This window comes from Corvus hawaiiensis, chromosome 16 (genome assembly GCF_020740725.1).
Source record: "Corvus hawaiiensis isolate bCorHaw1 chromosome 16, bCorHaw1.pri.cur, whole genome shotgun sequence".
Lineage (NCBI taxonomy): Eukaryota > Metazoa > Chordata > Aves > Passeriformes > Corvidae > Corvus > Corvus hawaiiensis.
The window spans coordinates 1,987,312-2,004,878 of record NC_063228.1 but is presented as its reverse complement, the minus strand read 5'-3'; the positions used below and the strand labels follow the sequence as shown (position 1 = coordinate 2,004,878).

Sequence of the window (17,567 nt, the reverse complement as noted above, 5' to 3'; positions counted from 1 at the left end):
CTCTTATTGGCCGCTCGGTATGAATTCACCTTGTGATTGGTCTAGCGCCCTTTCGATCTGTGCGGCGGGCGGCTCCCCATTGGCTGCCCGCCGGCGAGGCGAGGCGAGGGTGCTGTGTTTGAATCGCGGGAGGCGGGGGGCGGGCGGCGGCAGCAGCTGCCACGTTGCCGCCGGCGCAGCCCGGCCAGAAGGGGGAGAGGTTCGGCAAAGTCCGGAACCGCTCGGCAATGGCCGGAGGCGGCTGCTGAGGCGGGGAGCGGCTGCCGGCTCGCTCTGCCCCGCTCGGTGCGAGGGGGATCGTGGGCTGGGCGCTGCCGGCTCAGCCGCCCGGGAAGGGAAGGGGCGCGATGCTGGCCGACAGCCTGGTAGAGGAGTTCGAGATCCGCGAGGATGAGCCCTGGTACGACCAGCAGGACCTGCAACAAGGTGAGCCGGGGCCGGAGAGCCGGGGCGGCGGCGGGGGGCGTGTGAGGGAGGGAGCGCAGCGAGCCGGGTATGTGAGGGAAGGAAGGGGCCGTGGGGAACCGCCGCGGGGGTGCGGGCAGGGGCCGCATTGAGCGGAGCTTGTGAGGCAAGGGGCCGTGGAGAACCGCCGGGCGAGGGGTGTGTGAGGGTAGGGGCTGCGGCGAGGAGGGCGTGTGAGGGAAGGGGCCGCGGCGGGCGGCGAGGAGGCAGCGGCGGCGCGGGGCGGCGGGAAGGGCGCTCGGGGGCTGGGGGTGGCAGGGCGGCGGCGGGCGGGTCGGTCGTGCCGGGCTCGGAGCGTCGGAGCCCGGGATCCCCGCACGGCCGCGCTTCCCGCCGCCGCGGGATCGCTGTCATCGGTAACGACTGCGGCCGTCTTTGTCTGAGGGAAGGAGGTGCGGCAGCCGAGCTGAATGGTGCCGGGGTCTCTCTCCGCCCGGAGGGAGGGAAGCGGCTCGCCGAAAAGTTGCACCTTGCACGGAAGGTGAAGCAGCTTCTGTTCGGGGCAGGCGCTGGAAGCACCGGGTGGGATGCGCTGTTGCGCCCTGTTGAGTTCTTTGTAAGGGCTTCCAGTCGATGAAGTTGTAGTCGCAGCAGTGCTCGATTAGTCGCAGGTTCCTTAATAAAAACTTTTTAGGTTTTCTTATTAAAATATCAAATGACTCCATTATGTCTCAGAAATATACGTGTCGCTTCTGTATGTAATTCCATCAATAGGTCTTAAAACACTACATGCAAGAGGTAAATGCTTTTCTCATTTCACAGATGAGAAGGGAGCCCAGAATACAATTATAATTGCACTAAAAATCTTTTTAACAGGCATGATACGGGAAGAATGTGCAATTTCCTTAAGAGCTTAGTGGCATTTATGACTGGTATTTACCTAAGTTACATAGTTCTACTTTTTGTTCTTAATCCCAAATTTGTTTTGAAAGGCCAGCTCAAAAGTGGTGAAGTGGCTTCCTGCAAACCTGCTCCAGTCTTACGTATTTTGCTTTTATGTTGAAATACATTAATTCTTGGGATTGCTGGGGGCTGCTGTACTGTAAACCATAGAGAAAGCTAAACAGTATTCACACTGAGATCAGGCATCTGACAGCAGAAACTTTCTTAAGACAGGAACAGATCTCTCTAATTATATACTATATAAAACAGCTAACTGTTTGAAAGCTGTATTTAGGTACTCTTCACCCAAAATTGATGTTTTCCTGGCTCTAGGATACAAACAAATCAGTTTAAATAAGATCCTGAAACTACTGTTGGCTGTCAAAGGGAAGAAAGTGAAAAATTTGAAGACATGATTCAGTAATGTTTTTACTATGTCAATGTTTATGGAATAGAAGACCTACAAAGAGACTTCACAATGTATAACAACTGACTTCTTGCCTTCTCGATGTTTCTCTGCTTTCATTTTAATTAAAATAAAGGAAATAATCACCAGTTGACTCTGCTGTCAACTTTTAAGAAACAGTATTCCATTCTAGAGGTTACTGCTTTTTGGGGGTTGGTTAATGTGCTCTCAACATGTGAACAGTCTTTTTCTGGGGATTCTCTGTTCTCAAGCTTAAATGGAAGCAACTAATAGCCTCGCAAAAAGGAAAAGGGGGAAAATAAACTGATGGGCAAGTTGAAACGCAAAGAAGGAATTCCTTACAGGAATGTTTTTCAAATGTTGTGCTGTAGTTTATTTCTGGACTCTGAAGGATACTACTCCTCCTGCTGCTAAGGCTAAGACACACAGATGTGTGTAAACAGGGTAGTAGGAGTGCTTATCAAGGTCTCATGAAACCCTTCACAACCCAAACAATCAGTGCATGTTTAAAAACTGGTGAGTGTGATTATGAGAACCTAGGTTGTAAAACATTAGAATGCACCCTGAAACAAGCCTGAAGTCCTTGTCAGCCAGTCTTTGAAACTTAAAATTAGGGTAGGGGTTTTGGAAAACCTTGGCAGTCTTCCTACTTACCAAAGATTTTTGCCTTGACAGCAGAGATGGGCTTTTCTGGCATACTGCTCATGCAAAAAGTGCTCGTGGAAATCTTGTAAAGATGGGAACAGCCATCCTTCTGCAATGTTTTGCTGAAGTATGCTGACCTTCAAAAGAGAATTTTTTTATATGACTGCTCTTTTTGCATCTTGCTGTTACTCACTTTTATGGAATAGAGGGTATTCTGAATACAGAATAGGAAATAGGAAACTAAGTAAAAAAATAAAGGTTTAATTTTACAGTTAAGTAAACTTCAACTAGGTTTACTAATACATCTTGCACAATTGATGCCTTTTGCTGTTTAAAAGAACAGGCTTAATTTTATATTGAAAATTTCTGAATAATTTTGTTAGGTGGGTTATGAAAAAGTAGACGAGAAGGATTTTGGTACTGTTTTTATCTTTTTTTCAATGATGGTAATGCAGTCAGAGATTGTAAGGCGCTGGTAAGTGAGGGCTGTTCAACATCACAGAAGACATCCTTGAAGTCTGGCTTTGGGGATTTCTGATGGAGCTGGTAAACGCCAGTACAACTAATCAGATTTACGAAAATGAAGATCTTTAGATCTGCACAGACATATTTTGCATTATTAAAAACCTCTCTGCTTCCATCTTTATGGTGAAAAGGAAAAATGCATGTCTGTCAGAATTTAGTTGTTGCTTTACATAAATTTACAACAGAAAATGCAGTTTTGCTTCTAGTGTTCTACCATAACTCTCTCCAGAGAAATGTAAATTAACACTTTCCATTTTGTATCTGGAAAACATACATGGGACACCTCACTTGTAAAATTTGCTCTTAATAGGGCTTCCAGGTACTGGACAATATAGAAAAATCAATGCAAAAAAATTCTGAATTTTAGAAGAGGTGAAATTATTTCAGTACTTGCTTTCTCTGTGGTTAAGGTTTTATTGTATGTTCTTGAGCGCTCCCACTTGTATCCTCCCCGTCAGAAACAAATTGTCTTAATTATAAAAGTGTTTCTCCCATAGTAACCCATTTGTGCTTCTGCCAGTCTAACAAACAGAACGAGTGTGAAGTATGACAGTAATTCTATTATTCACCTTGTATTCCAAGTACTGTGTGGTATGTGCTAGTTGATTTAGTAGATGAGGGGGCATTTAAAAATGAAGCTATAAACTCCTAAATGTACTTAAACATGAAAACAAACTTTCACTTTGGGAAGGGAAATGATAGTAATTCCATTATGTATTATGTCTTTAACATAATCCTAAATCCTCTCTAAAGCTCTTATTCTACTCTATTAAAATAAAAGAATAGTCTATTTAGTCTTTGCCTTGAATGATGCTAGTATTGTTGTAAAGATTGTGGCTCCTAGTAAAGATCTGTGCAGTACAAGATTTTGTGAAGCAGGACTCCATTTTCTATAGGATAATGAATTCACTGAATTTGAAGACTACAGTATTCCATAATGAGATAGAACAAACAGCTTGGTGTTTGACTGGGAGTTACTCTGTCCATGGTAAACAATGTGCAATCTGTTTACCAAATGGGAAAAATTTAAGCAGGATGCCTTAAGGTTTCGTTATCCAAATACTTTAAATCCAGCTCTAGCATAGGCTGCTTTGTAATGAGTGGTGCTATGGTGAAAAAGCAATGTGAGGATAAACTCCTAAGTACAGACCAATACGCCTTGTGCCTTCTAATCGTACATCTTTTGAAACTGAAGAACTCCCATGCAGTGGGATTTCTTTTAAATAATTTTTATGGCATTTATGCTAAGAATCTGACCTTAAGGTAGGAAACAATGCATTGTGGCTGTAAAGAATGTGTAAAGAATAGCACAGCTGTTGTTTTGCCAGAATTGGACATCTACAGCTTTATAGGCAAGTGTTTGTACTGACTTGTCCTTGTAAGTCTGAATTTGGTCTGAATAAGATCTTTGGCTTATGTATGGAGATGGAGTAATCATTTTGGACAGGCTGCCAAACTGAAGGTTAGCACAAAACAATCTTGGAACAGTATTGTATGTATTACAGTTCCTAGCTGATAAGATAAATGAGAGGGGGCAGGAAAGAGGTAGGATAACATGTTAAAGAAAGGCCATTGCAGTCAGATGAAAATGGAATTAATGTGTTCTCTTCTCTGGCTGTAACTACTGATGATGCAATACATGTCTCCTGTTTATTAATTTAAGGCTTCTTGATGTGACTCAAAGTTTTTCTTGACTTTTCTTCTGTCTCTTTCCCATGAATGATACAAGTTCTGTGTGAGAACCAACTAGGTTGTACTGCATGCATGCAGGTCATGGGTCATGTGAGGGGAAGGAGGTGGAAAATCAGAGATTTCTAGAAATCTTTTGGATCTTTGACATGTAGTACTTTGCACAGAGTAATTACAATTTTAGCATTAATACCAGGATTTATTGCTTTGTCACATTATGTTAGCTTTTAAATTACACTTGTCTTTAAACATAATATTATATGATATCTAGCACTTCTGATTCTGTTGAGCAAATATCAAGCTTCCCTCTAGAAAGCTGAGTGTTCAGATGACTTATTTCTTAATTTGCGACAACTACAGTCACTGCACCCTGGAGGTGATTGAAGATGACTGAAGTGAAATTGAGATTAAGTGCCTGAGAACAAATGACATTTAAAGTGATGTTTTGGAGCACATGAAACAATTCTCGTCACTTGGGTTTATGAGCTTGAAAAGCAGAATAGCTGCAAGCCTCCATCAGTTTTATGTCTTTTGATATTATTGGTTCACCATAAAAAGCATCTAAAACTTTCAATTTAGCACTTTGATCCTGAGTGACCTGAACTCTGAAGGAGTAATGGGTAGGAACAGTCAAGTAAATAAAGAGTTCATCAGCTTCGGCCTGGGTCTGAGGAACATTTACAGGGTCTCCTATGCTTATTCTTCTGAGTGCTGTAAAGATGGTGAGCCCCAAGATACGTTGGGCAGAGGTGGTGGAGACCGGGCACAGGGTGGGAGGTGAACGTGGTTGGGTGTGTCTGGACGGCTTGTGGAGGAACTGAGGAAGCTTCATGACAGAGTGTCTCTGCATCTCAGGGCCAACTTAGACTTGCATTAGAGATGGTAGATGAATGTCCTAACTCAGTGTAAGCTAACTTCCATTTTGGGTACTGGACATAACTTGGAGCAGTTATAACAGCAATGAAAATACCTCAAGTATTTGATAACATGCTTTAGAATTAGATTGCATTATTGTTTCTCTCACTCACATGCAAACATGATTTCTTTGTTTAGATCTTCACCTTGCAGCTGAGCTTGGGAAGACACTACTGGACCGTAACACTGAACTAGAAGAATCCTTACAGCAAATGTATGCAACAAATCAAGAGCAATTGCAGGAGATAGAGGTAACATATCTGAAGGATCCCCGTGTGAAAGCATCTAGACCTGCAACATACAGTGTATAAATTAAGATCTGAATTCCTTGAGATCTGATGGAAAATACTGAACAATCTTTCACCACTTCTGCTATTTTGAGAATTTGAGAACCAGTATAGTTAGATCATACTTAGAACTGTTTTTCTGATTACCAAAAGCTTTGTGCCACTAAATGTCACGTTGGGTTTGGTTTGTTTAATGACAAATGACTGGTATTTTTCAGTTTTGTACAGAAAAGATACTTCAGTTATTTTTATTGCTCAACTTTGCTGATCTTGCCAGGTAAAATGACATTAAATTATATGATGATAAATACATTAATAATTTAAAGTATTACATGAGAGTTTTAATGAATTCTCACTGAAATTTAAATGCTGATAAGTGCAGGTGTGAGATTTAAGTAAAATCTAAAGATATATACTTTCATACATAAACTGGGCTGTGATAAAAGGAGCTAAAGTCTATTTTGATGTAAAAGAAACTCTACAAGGGCAAAAAAAGCCAACAAAACCCAGGTAAAAAAATCCCACTTAAGTAGTATCTAAATATAGGACATAGTGGATATATTGTCCCATATTTTCCAGGGGAAAAAACCCAAAAACATAACCATCCTTTCAAAACTACTCATCTTTAGGAAACAGAGTGGGAAAACCTGGCTATTTTTGGCAATTCCTTTTTTTTTTTTTTTAATATTGCCTATGTTCTTGCAGACCTAGCATTTGTCAGCATAATGAGATTTTTTCAGCTATTAGAGGGCAATGCATGGTCTCTAATAATCAAATTATTAAATATTCAGGACTTTGCTGACTGACAACATATTGAAAACATAGTCAGCATTTCAGTTTGGTTCTGGTGTGAATCACAGGGCACAGGCTGTGACTGGTATATACCAGATTTTTACAAAATCCGAGTTCCTTTGTGCTAGCAGTACTTCTGCAGGTAAGAGATGGGCATTTTGTACAGCTGCAACTTCAGACTGAAAACGCTCACTATTGTAGTGTCAACAGGTAACTGAAAGAATCCTAAGCTTAGTACTTAAAGATATATAGGTGTCTTTAAAGTAGTCAACACAAATGCAGCATTTTTAGTAAGTGATAAACAGTTTCTGAGTGCAGGTTTGATTTGTGGGAGTTTTTTGAGAAGTTACTTTCGTTTTGTACTTCATATATTTGGCTTTTTTCTGTTATGTACTAAATGTAATCTTTGTTATCCTATTCATTCTGGGATACAATGGTTGGAATGGCTGATATTTATATTAGTGCTGCAGCGTTAAAAGGTGTATTTACTTATGCAGAGGCTGAAAATAACTCATTGCCATGAATAGTTTTTATAAAAAGATCCATTCTTAAGATGTAGAGAGGACAAGCCCTTCCAAGGTGCTATACAAACACTGTAGACAAGGTTCAACACTTGTATGAACAACCACGTGTAAGAAAGTGTTTAGCAGAGTTACGACACACCTTTTGAAATAACACACCAGAACTTTGTGATAGGCAACTAACTGGCTCATTGAGTGTAGCTACTTAATAAGCAGCTGGATTTTAACACTGTCTAGAAATATGGAAAATATACTATTGCTAAGCTACATTGATTTACAGAAATAGTCCGGTGCTGTTAAGAACGCAATATCCTATTGGTTTAAGCCAGTTTATTTGCTTAAGCTGTTCTGGTGGGTCAGTGTTTATTGACTACATAAGAGAGCTTCAGCTCCAGGAAGTGTCATGAATGTCCTTCCAGCAGTGATCTATAGTTGGTGTGTTGCAGGGTCAAGTACTTGTGTGGTCAGACTACCTCAGACATGACAGAGGAATTTTTTCTCTCAATGTCTTGCTCTACCAAGATTTGGGCAATACTACTTTTTGAAGGCTTTATCTGATACCTCTTCAGTCTCTTTCCTCCTATCCCCCAAGGAGGATAGGAGATGTGTATTAGATTGTCCTATTAGCTCCCTCCGAAAGGGGAGGGGGAGAGTGGGAGAACAGTTTTTGTGATGCTTCAGACACATAAATAGTGCCTGCACCTTTTATTTGCCCAGCCTGTTGAGCCAAAGGCTGTATTTGTATCTGCTGTTACAACACGCTGTCTTCTCAGTTCCATCTCCTGTCTCAATCTTTTCTCTTTCCCCAGTGCCATTTTAAAGTGTAATAGCAACAAAAAATTTTTCTTCCTCCAAAGAAGTTTCTCTTGCCTATGGATTTCTGGTAGAAAAGGGAAGATGAACCCAGAGATCAAATACCCAGAGAAACCCTCCAGCTGGGGAACTGAATATATTAGCTTACTGGCACGAGGAATTGTTACAGGAATTCACTGAAACAAATGGGAATAAAATTTTCATATGCAAGGTGTAGTACTTAGCTGGTAAAGCACTTCAGTCTATTATTTTCATACCAGCATTTGTTTCTCTTGTGGGATCACAGGATACCCTGTTGCACAGGTTACCTGTGCAAATGGCAGATTTAGTCTCTGTGCTTGATTTTTTCCCAATTTTCAAGTGCTTGTCTCTGCAACCTACATGTGATCTTTCAGCTGTTCCTGTAGCTACTCTGCTGAATTTTTGTACTGGCTTTTACAGTGCAGTATCTGTGTAAGTTTTTGGGGCCTTTTTCCTATTAATTTGGATCTTACAGGTAGCAAAGTCTGGAACTGGCTGAGAAATCATTCTGAAATATGGCACTGCTTTGCCTGCACTGAAAGAGAAGGGTCAAAGTCTCTGATGTGCTTAAGATTACATCTCATATATTAAATACTAACATATTAAGCATTTTACATTTGGATCATTATATCTGACCTTTGTGCTGACACGTGTGCCACTAACTAATCACTGCAGATGTAATAAAGTCTGGGTGGAAACAGCAACTTTATTCCTGCCTGAATCTGTTCTCAGCACTCAGACACTGGAATCCTGACACTGTCCAATTTTCATGTGCTAGAATGCAAAGTGCTGCTTCATGTTAGGTGCTCAGTTGTAGGGGACGGGGATTAAATGTGAACGTCTAAAGTATTTATTACATCATCTTTTGGTGGTCTGGTTATACCAGGACAACGGGACACCAGCCCTGAAGATACTGGAGATGGAAGGTGAAGGAAATGGTGCTTCACCCCTTCCATTCATCTCAAACTTCTGCAAAAGCCCATTGTAATAAGTGGCAACATCTCTTCAGGCACTAAAGCCTTGGCTCTTGTGCTTGGCCACACTCCTTTTGCTAAGGAAAGTCTGAGGATATCCAGCTCCTTCCTCAGCTATAACCAATAGGGAAAGTTAATCTGAAGTGGGTCACACTGAGATTCTACTGCTAATCTACGTTCTATTTTTGTGTAAATCCTCTGTCATGTGTGCACAGGCTACAAAAGGATCTAGCCAACAGCTATCATGTTGATCTTCTAGAAGTCTGTATGGAGCAGTTACTAGTCCTAGATAAACTTATTATCTGTTCTTAAATTGCCTAAAATGTAAACCCACCAATCTTTTAATGAGGTAAAAGGTTAAGTAGAATATTAGAAGTTTTTTAGTATGTAACAGGCCTATGTAAAGAGAAGTAATTCTGCCTAGGAGTTTGCTGGATGTTGCTACTTAAAGCTTACTTTTAAGAAAGTAACATGTAGCAATACAAAATATATTGCAAAATACAAATTCTATGCAAGAACAAAATATTTCAGATTTAGGGGGTTAGACTCAAACTGAAAAAAACTGTCTCATGTAAATGCTCATGTCCTGGGTGGGAGAATATAAAATACTTTTTTTAAGAGCTTTAGGTGATTGCAAACTGCTTAGACTAAGAATTCCAAGCTTTCTGACATTATTCAGGAAACTAAACACTCTATGTAGTTAATTGTAAAACCCAAAAGGATTAAATTGAGAATACTTCATGTGAGGCTTTATTTTTTAAAAAAGGCCAGAAGACCTTTGTTTGGGATTACAGTAACTGGAATAGTTCCCTGTGAGTAATTAAAGATTTGAATTCAATAACTTGATTATACTTCCTGACACATATTAGCCCACATACTGTCTTAAGTGTGACCACAACCTAAATTCTGCTGTGCTGAACCTAATGCTGCTTCAGACTGGAAGAACTTAGGTCAGCTGAAAATAAATTTAGTTATGTATGGTGCTACCCAATATTTCAGTTTTAATGCTGAGAAAGTTGTTGGGTCAACACAATTAAGAAATTTCTGTTGGAGCCCACTGCAACCTTTAGGCCACAGCGGACAGTTGAGGGCTGTGTTGGAGTCTGAAGGCTCTGTCAGTGCTGACTGCAGCACAGCCCCATCAGAAGGCGTGGGCACAGATAAGGACAGCTGGCACCATCAAACCCAGCTCCTCCAGGTAAAAGGCTGCTGGATCAGCCTGGGGTGACCTCCATGACCAAAGGCAAGCTGCCTGGTGAGTTACCTATAGCCTCTTGAGCTTACCAAAGCAAACACAGGAATTTACATTTGTAAAACTCAGGAGTTTCTCTCTGAATGTGAATAAAAATGGAAAACAGGAGTTGTGGCTTATGTTTCAAGTGTAAAGCAGTAACAGCAGAACTGTCTTGCAGTACCTCACAAAGCAAGTGGAGCTCTTGCGGCAGATGAATGACCAGCATGCAAAAGTCTACGAACAGCTGGACGTGACAGCAAGAGAACTGGAAGACACGAATCAAAAACTGGTTGCAGAAAGTAGAGCTTCACAACAAAAGATAATAAGGTAACAAACTTTTACAGATTCCCTCACCCCCCAGCTGATAATACCAATAAGAGCAGTCCAGGTGTATTTGTGTAGTTACTGGGTGGCTGTCTCTGTCCAGTGGCGTTCTACAATACTGGTAAATTGAAAGGTTAGTTTTATTTAAAGGTCTTTTCACTTTCTAGCTTGACAGAGACTATTGAAAGTCTACAAACACACATAGATGACCTGCAACGCCAAGTGGAAGAACTGAAAAAGCCTGGACGAGGCCGGATGAGCCAGGAGAGATCTGAGCAGCCAAGATCAATGCACAGCTTCTCATGTTTGAAGGAGCTGTATGACCTCCGCCAGTAAGACTTTTTACCTTACATAGTGAAGAACACTGAAACTATTTTAAGCAAAACTTTAAGAACTAAGACACAAGCACAGATAGCAGACAAGCTGGAAGAAGAATTATCTGATGTTCACAACTACCAAAGTATCTGCACTGTGTGGTGCTGCCATTACTTCTGGCCTGCTTCTAGACCACACCAGTAGTGGTACACCACTTTCTCCCCCAGAGCCAGCCATATAAAATGGTAGCCTGGAAAGCTTACAACAGTTTGCACCCCAGTGTTTTCAGTCAGATAAAAGCAAACACACAGATAATCAGAAAAACAAACTTATTCAATGCAAAATATTTTCTGTAACTTATCCTTTCCTTGAATGTCGATGGACGCTTCTTTAGCTTACCTGAACTGAAGCTGGTTAAAATGATCCTAAAAGCTGGGAAGATAGTGCATGGAGCACTGAGTTGCCATTTAAATGTAGAGCCATTTGACCCAGCTGAACTGCATTAGGGGGCCCATCGGGACAATCACATGGTAAGAGCTCAGAGTAACTGCAAGCCTAGAGGGCAGTTTTGTAAGAGAAGCATCTCCACAGATAGAATGGGCTCTTTGTGTCTGGTCTTCAGCACTACATGGAGGTAGTACTGCAGAATAAATTGTACATCCAAAAAGAAGTTATTTCTTGGCAATTCAAAAGATAAGTGAATCCTTCAAGCTGCCAAAGGGTCGTGAAAATACCAGCCTACAGCATTGCTTTGTTAATTATGAAGCTTGTTCCTACCATCGATAGTGACAAAATTTACAGGAGTGGAGTGCTGTAGAAAAAAATCAGTGTCAGAAAGTACTGTATGGTACAGGGAGGCAATGTGTATTTAAACTGAAATTATAATTTAAACTTAGATTATTCAATCATCTCGTCTGTAACTTGAAACTGTTAACGAGCTGCTATTCTGCCTAAGTTGCGAGCTTGGTTCAATGGCATGGAAGTCCTTACAAACTGTTCCGATTACTAAATCGACTGACTGGTTAAGTGCAATGGCCCCTGTGAGTGCTCTGAAGTGTGTTAGCACACAGTTTAAATACATCATTAGTTACCCAGGACAGGAAAATTTTAGGTGTGGTCAGCTGTACTTCCTATGTTTGATAATCCTTATTTTGTTTCTTCAGGTATTTTGTTTATGATCACGTGTTTGCAGAAAAGATTACTTCAATGGATAGCCAGCTAAGTCCTGTAGAAGAAGAAAATGAGAAGTTAAAGAAGGCAGTGACAGTCCTGCAAGCCCAGCTGAACCTAGAGAAAGAGAAGAGGGTAACCATGGAAGAGGAATACAGTCTTATGGTGAAAGAAAACTGTGACCTGGAGCGGAGGCTGGTTGATATAGACTTGTATCGGGCTCGTGCAGAGGAGCTGGAAGCAGAAGTAGCTGAAATACGACAGATACTTCAGTCTGAAAACACGGTCCATAATGCAGAGAAATTGGTGCCAGAATCCTTTTTCATTTCATTTAAGGAATCTCTAGACAGGGAGCTTGGTCAGAGCCTGGCAGATGATGGACTTCTGACAGTATCGGAGCTTGAGAAGAAGGCACTGAAACGGAGCAGCAGCGAAAGCCTCCTGAGCAGTGCTGCCGGGGCAGACATTCTCAGGGGCCATGAGGAAACGTGTATTAGGAGAGCTGAAGCTGTGAAGCAGCGAGGAATCTCTGTACTCAATGAAGTTGATGCTCAGTACAATGCTCTGAAAGTGAAGTATGAGGAACTTTTGAAGAAGTGTCAAACGGATGAAGACTCTTTGAAACACAAGGCTGTACAAACGCTGAAGCAGTATTCCAAAGACCTAAATGTGGGAAACACCCAGTACGATCTTTCAGCTAGCAATCAAGAATTCACAATTGCTGAGCTAAGTGACTCTTCCACAAACGCTCTCCCTGAATATAAAGCACTCTTCAAGGAGATTTTTAGCTGTATCAGAAAAACAAAGGAAGAAATAGATGAACACAGAGCGAAGTACAAGACTCTCTCCTCTCAGCCATAACCTTATCTGTTAGTCAAGAACACACTTCATATGAATGTCAGAAGACCCCTTAAACGGATGTATTTCTTAAGCACTCAAAATGAATGTTTTTGGATTGGCTGGTAGCCCTGTAGTTAACCAAGCTAGTTAGTTATCAGCTAGATTCCCTGTTCTGTGTAGCAGTAGATTTAATGTTCAGCACTGTCACACAAACTAGTGGTTGTAAAGCAAACAAATATCATAGCTTAATGCTACACTACTACTTCATATTACACTTCATCTCTGGCCAGAGCAGTGACTGACACTAGTTTCCTTATTCCACTTCAGAAACAACAGAGCTAAGAACTCCAGATCTCTCACAAGAACCAGACTGAAGCTTTCCTTTGGTTCACAGGGATGATCTAGCCCTGTGACTACGCTGATGTAGAAAATTAACAAAAGCAAATCCCCAGCCAGTCTCAGGGGCAGCATCTCCTCAGCTCCAGAGGAGGGGAGCAGTCCAGCTGAGCGTGCTTTGGCAGGGTGGTGGAAAGCTGTGCTTGCTTTAAGCCAGTACCATGTTTCAACAATCACTAAACTCTCCCACAGATCAGTATAAATGTCTTCCTACTAAGAAAGGATTTGATGTAAAGTTTGTGTGGCTTTTTAGATACAGTTTCCTTTGTAGGGCACTTTGTCTTAAGGCAAGATACTGTGAATTGACTCTGTGTTATTTGGGACCTACTGTTCTTTGGTGGAATGTCTGCAGAGTACATTTTTATGTGTATTTGGTAAGTTAGAGAGTTGTTATTTAGCTATTTAACTTTAGAAGTAGCATTGACATAGTGGAGTAGCTTTTAATGTTACATACCACAAACTCCAAGTGCTTGAGGAGACAGGCCAGGTAAAACCTTACATTGTTTTGTCTGTTGCTTCCAGTGTCAGCCTCTCTGGACCTATTCCATGCTGCCTGGGGGGGTGGGAGAGTGAACACAACACTGCCAGCACATATCCTACTGAAAACGGGGGATCACACTCTTGTTCTTCCTCTCCTTTTCCACTCCCTAATAGTAATTCATATATACTTAATTACTGAAAAACAAAGAACATGGAGATGGTGGTTGTTTAGAACAGCTTCAAGCTGTGAAGAAAACAGATGAAGAGGGAGAAAAAAAGGCACAATGAAAAGGTGACATCCTTCTCCTTGTGAAGGGTCTCAAAGCTTAATGTGGCCAGCAGTTCTTGGGAAGCAGCTTCCTGCCGAGTTGCTGCAAGGTACCAAACCCTTGACCCGGAATGTTGACAGTTTCTCAGCTTTAGTCCAGCTGCTGCTGCTGCAGCTCTGCTGCCTTATGCTGTTCTCTGTTCAGCTCGTCCTTCAGGTGCAGTATTAAGGCTTCATGTTGTGGGAGTTTCTCTAAAACGTATTGCAGTCTGAAAATTATTTAAAAATGGGAATCTGAATCTTCTGAATATTTTTCTAAGCAAATAAATAATCCAGTCAAGCTGCATGTGTAAGTAGTAATTATATCCATCTGTGCCAATCAGGAAACAGTGTGCTTGGTGCAGATGACACCTGCATTATCTAGGCTCGTCATCTTTCCTACAGAATGGAGTTCCCATGAAATTTGTATTTTAGAAAAGTTAAGCTGCATGGAAAAGAACAGGCCTGTCTAGGACAGAAATCCAGATGAAAGTAAGTAGTTTTTCCTCGTTGTTGTGGCTTATTTCAGTGCTGTTCAAAAACGAGGCGAGTGGGGGAAAAGCAGAAAAGCTGTTGTGCCATGAGGTTACTGTGCTGTCACTGTGTCCCTGCCACCTGGACCCGTCTCACCCCAATTCGGAGACTGAAAGCAGGAACCTGAGAAGGGCACAAAGAAGTTCACTGCCAGTATTCCGTACCACTTCAGGGGCAATCCACACCTGCTGGGCAGAAGACATGGAAAAATAGGTGATCTTCAGTGGTTTACTACTTTTGGCTAATTTAGAGCACTTGATAGGTAAAATTTTTGTGCTTTAAAAATACCAAAAATATTTCCTCAAAACTTCTTGATTCTTCTGTACTGTACCTCTCCCTTGGCTGCCTGTGCCATTGCTGAGCTCTGGCTGTCCTGCAGCACTTACCTGTGCAGGCTGTGCAATAAACCCCTCCAGGCTGGGCTCTTCTTAGAGCTGCTCTTGGAGCATGGCTTTCCCAGAGAGCTTTCCAGCCACAGGCAGTGGGTCAGTGCCAGCCAGGGCTGCCTGAACATAAAACACATCCCAGTTTTATTGATGTAGTTAATAAATTACACTAGCCTATTAAATAAGGTAGAGTTTTAGCAGTTTGAAAATATCTATTTTCCATCAAAATGCAAAATGCCATAAGTATGGTAACAATATTCTTAGCCAATCTTATCTGGATTAACTACCTTAATCTGCTTATTTTAGTCAACGACTCAAGTCAGCCTTTTCTGAGCATAAGGAGATGAAATCAATAGAATCCCCTTGAGCTTCTCATGTGATGGAAGAAGCTACAGCAGAGAGCAGGACCAGCAGTGCCCGTGTTGTGCAGTGCCCACAGCAGATACTCCTCTGGTACTGCAGGTATGGTCAGTTCAGGATGTGCCGCCAGGGCTGGGTCCCTGTCCCTGCTGCTGCACAGCCCCAGGGAGCTCGGGGACTGCACTGCAGTTTGCTCTCCACCTCTGTCCTTCCTCCCCAGGCCTTCAGGATGTAAAAGGAGCAGGTGCAGCTTCTGTTTCTTCTTGGACAAATACAAGGCGGGGTAGAATTGACCTTTGAGATAAAATTTTATTTAAAAATTACACAAAATAGAGGTTTTACATGGTTGCCGTGTGGTAACTACAGCTGGATGCCTTCCAGAGGGTGCCCTCGGTTACCTACCTCGCTATATCACATCAGTAATACACAAAGTCCCTCAAACCAACCCCACACCAGTAGAAGAAATCCAGTAGTTGTTCCCCATGTTTCAGATGTAGGTACTTTTCCAAGTAACTCATTTCACAGACGACAGGTGAGAACAATTGCTATGTAGTACAGAGTTCACAGACAGTGATTTTGTTCCCCCCTCCCAGGCCTGACATTCCCATGAACATGACTACCTGCTCTCTATGGAGAGGGCTGCAAGGGCTATGACAATGCTCAGACTAAAGTATGAGCATCCAGGGATTTAACAAAAACTGGGATGTTTGTAAACAAATTTAATTTATTGGCGTTACTTACAAAATAAAGTTTTAGACCATGATTTTCCATCACGTCTGTGTCACTATATGGTTTTATTTTTTCATAACGAAACAGAAAGGGAATTGCAATACATTAGAAATCCCAGATTAATCAAGCTGCAGACAGGGTCCCACGGTGCCTTCCCGGCGGCTCCCGCGCCTCGGAGGCCATGCAAACTCTGAGTGTTGGGATGTCAGTGACTGCCCGCAATGCCCACGTGCCCCAGAGCAGCTCAGATCCTGCCCTGGCTGCCGAGGCCGCGGCATTGCTCCGGCTGTGCCACCCGCTGCAGGTTCCTCTTGCGTCCCCGAGATCACCTGACACCGCTGCCACCGCTGTCAGGACTGCACCGTCCCCTTAAGATACCACATTCCCCCGTAGCTCACGCAGCAGTCCTGGGGAGACAGGGAAAGGCTCTGTTAGGCTGCTCCGGCAAGGGAACGGGCTGAGCTGGGACATGGTGGAGGCACCATCCCCGGAGGCGTTTAAGAGGTGCTGGGTGGTGGTCTGTGGTTACAGTGGTAGTGCTGCATTGATGGTTGGACTGGATCATCTCGAAGGTCTCTTCCAACCTTGAAGATTCTATGATTCTAAAGTCCATAAAATCTTGGGAACTGGCTGGCTCTGGGACAATAAATGTGATCAGAAACAGAAGCCTTTGTCCAGTGCACAGGAGAGAGCATGAACCCAGAGCGTGGGGTATCCCCACCCTGGAGGACAGATGGCTTCAATGGAGGGGACACAGCAGGGGAAGGTTGAGAGCCACAAAGGGACAAATGATGCCAAGGCAGTGAGGAACAGTGGTGGCTCCTGGGGGAGAACGTGGGGCTCGTGCAGAAGGCAGCTGAGGGAGGGCAGGGTGTGTGAGGGTTGAGGAGCAGGGCAGTGGAGGGCAAAACGGGCTGAAACTCAAGGGAAGAGGCCAAGGGGAGCAGTGGGACAGAGCAGGGGAGTGAGGGCAGTCACTGGATCTGAAGCCTTTTAAGAAACCCATTTTATGACAATGAGAGCACCTCAGCAAAGGAGCGCAGGGACTGGCCTGTCTCGGGGCTCATTTCCTTGTTTCTATTAGGTGAGCACAAAGTCTCTGCAGTTCTGAGCTAATGGCTTCCCTTTCTTTTGCTCCAACCACCCTCTTGGGCAATTCAACACAGGCTCGAGCACTGCTGCAGAACTGAGGCTGTGGAGTTTAAATGTATTTTTGTTTCTGAAGTCTTGGGGCTCGTCCATCATGAAAACAAACCCAGAGGTTAGAAAGAGGGTTTGCAGACTTGATCTGCAGATGTGAAAATACAAACCCTGTCAGTCTGTTCCTGTGTGTATAAAAATGAGCACAGGCAGATGGGGAAATAGGAGTCAACAAATCCAATTTCACTCATAGAGGAATCCAATCTCTTGTGGCGTAAAGAAGCCAGAGAATCTTCCCTTTTCATTAAATCATACTTCTAAATTTTATTTCAGAAACAAAGGTAATTTCCCATACTCCTGTAACAAATGTATTCAAGGCAATAAGGCCTGCCACAA

At 42.6% G+C, this 17,567-nt stretch overlaps 2 protein-coding genes across 2 annotated transcripts in view; one reads left to right on the top strand and one right to left on the bottom strand.

The window, feature by feature from the left end:
* Positions 1 to 63: 63 nt before the first annotated feature.
* On the top strand, positions 64 to 16,075 carry CDR2 (cerebellar degeneration related protein 2). The gene is made up of 5 exons (XM_048320530.1): positions 64 to 426; positions 5,687 to 5,799; positions 10,369 to 10,517; positions 10,682 to 10,846; positions 11,993 to 16,075. The coding sequence occupies exons 1-5, from the start codon at positions 348 to 350 to the stop codon at positions 12,858 to 12,860; spliced, it is 1,374 nt and encodes a 457-aa protein (XP_048176487.1). The 5' UTR covers positions 64 to 347; the 3' UTR covers positions 12,861 to 16,075.
* POLR3E (RNA polymerase III subunit E) overlaps positions 15,592 to 17,567 on the bottom strand; it is a 32,343-nt gene continuing 30,367 nt past the window's right edge. The window contains exon 21 of the mRNA XM_048320524.1: positions 15,592 to 16,438. Coding sequence (XP_048176481.1) covers positions 16,382 to 16,438 — 57 coding nt within the window. The 3' untranslated portion in view covers positions 15,592 to 16,381. The remainder of the gene's footprint in view (positions 16,439 to 17,567) is intronic.

Excerpts from the sequence above, each read along its gene's own strand:
- CDR2 (XM_048320530.1), top strand. The coding sequence starts at position 348 with ATGCTGGCCGACAGCCTGGTAGAGGAGTTCGAGATCCGCGAGGATGAG. Across the intron at positions 10,518-10,681 it reads TCACAACAAAAGATAATAAG|CTTGACAGAGACTATTGAAA; the intron begins GTAACAAACTTT and ends TTCACTTTCTAG. Across the intron at positions 10,847-11,992 it reads GAGCTGTATGACCTCCGCCA|GTATTTTGTTTATGATCACG; the intron begins GTAAGACTTTTT and ends TTGTTTCTTCAG.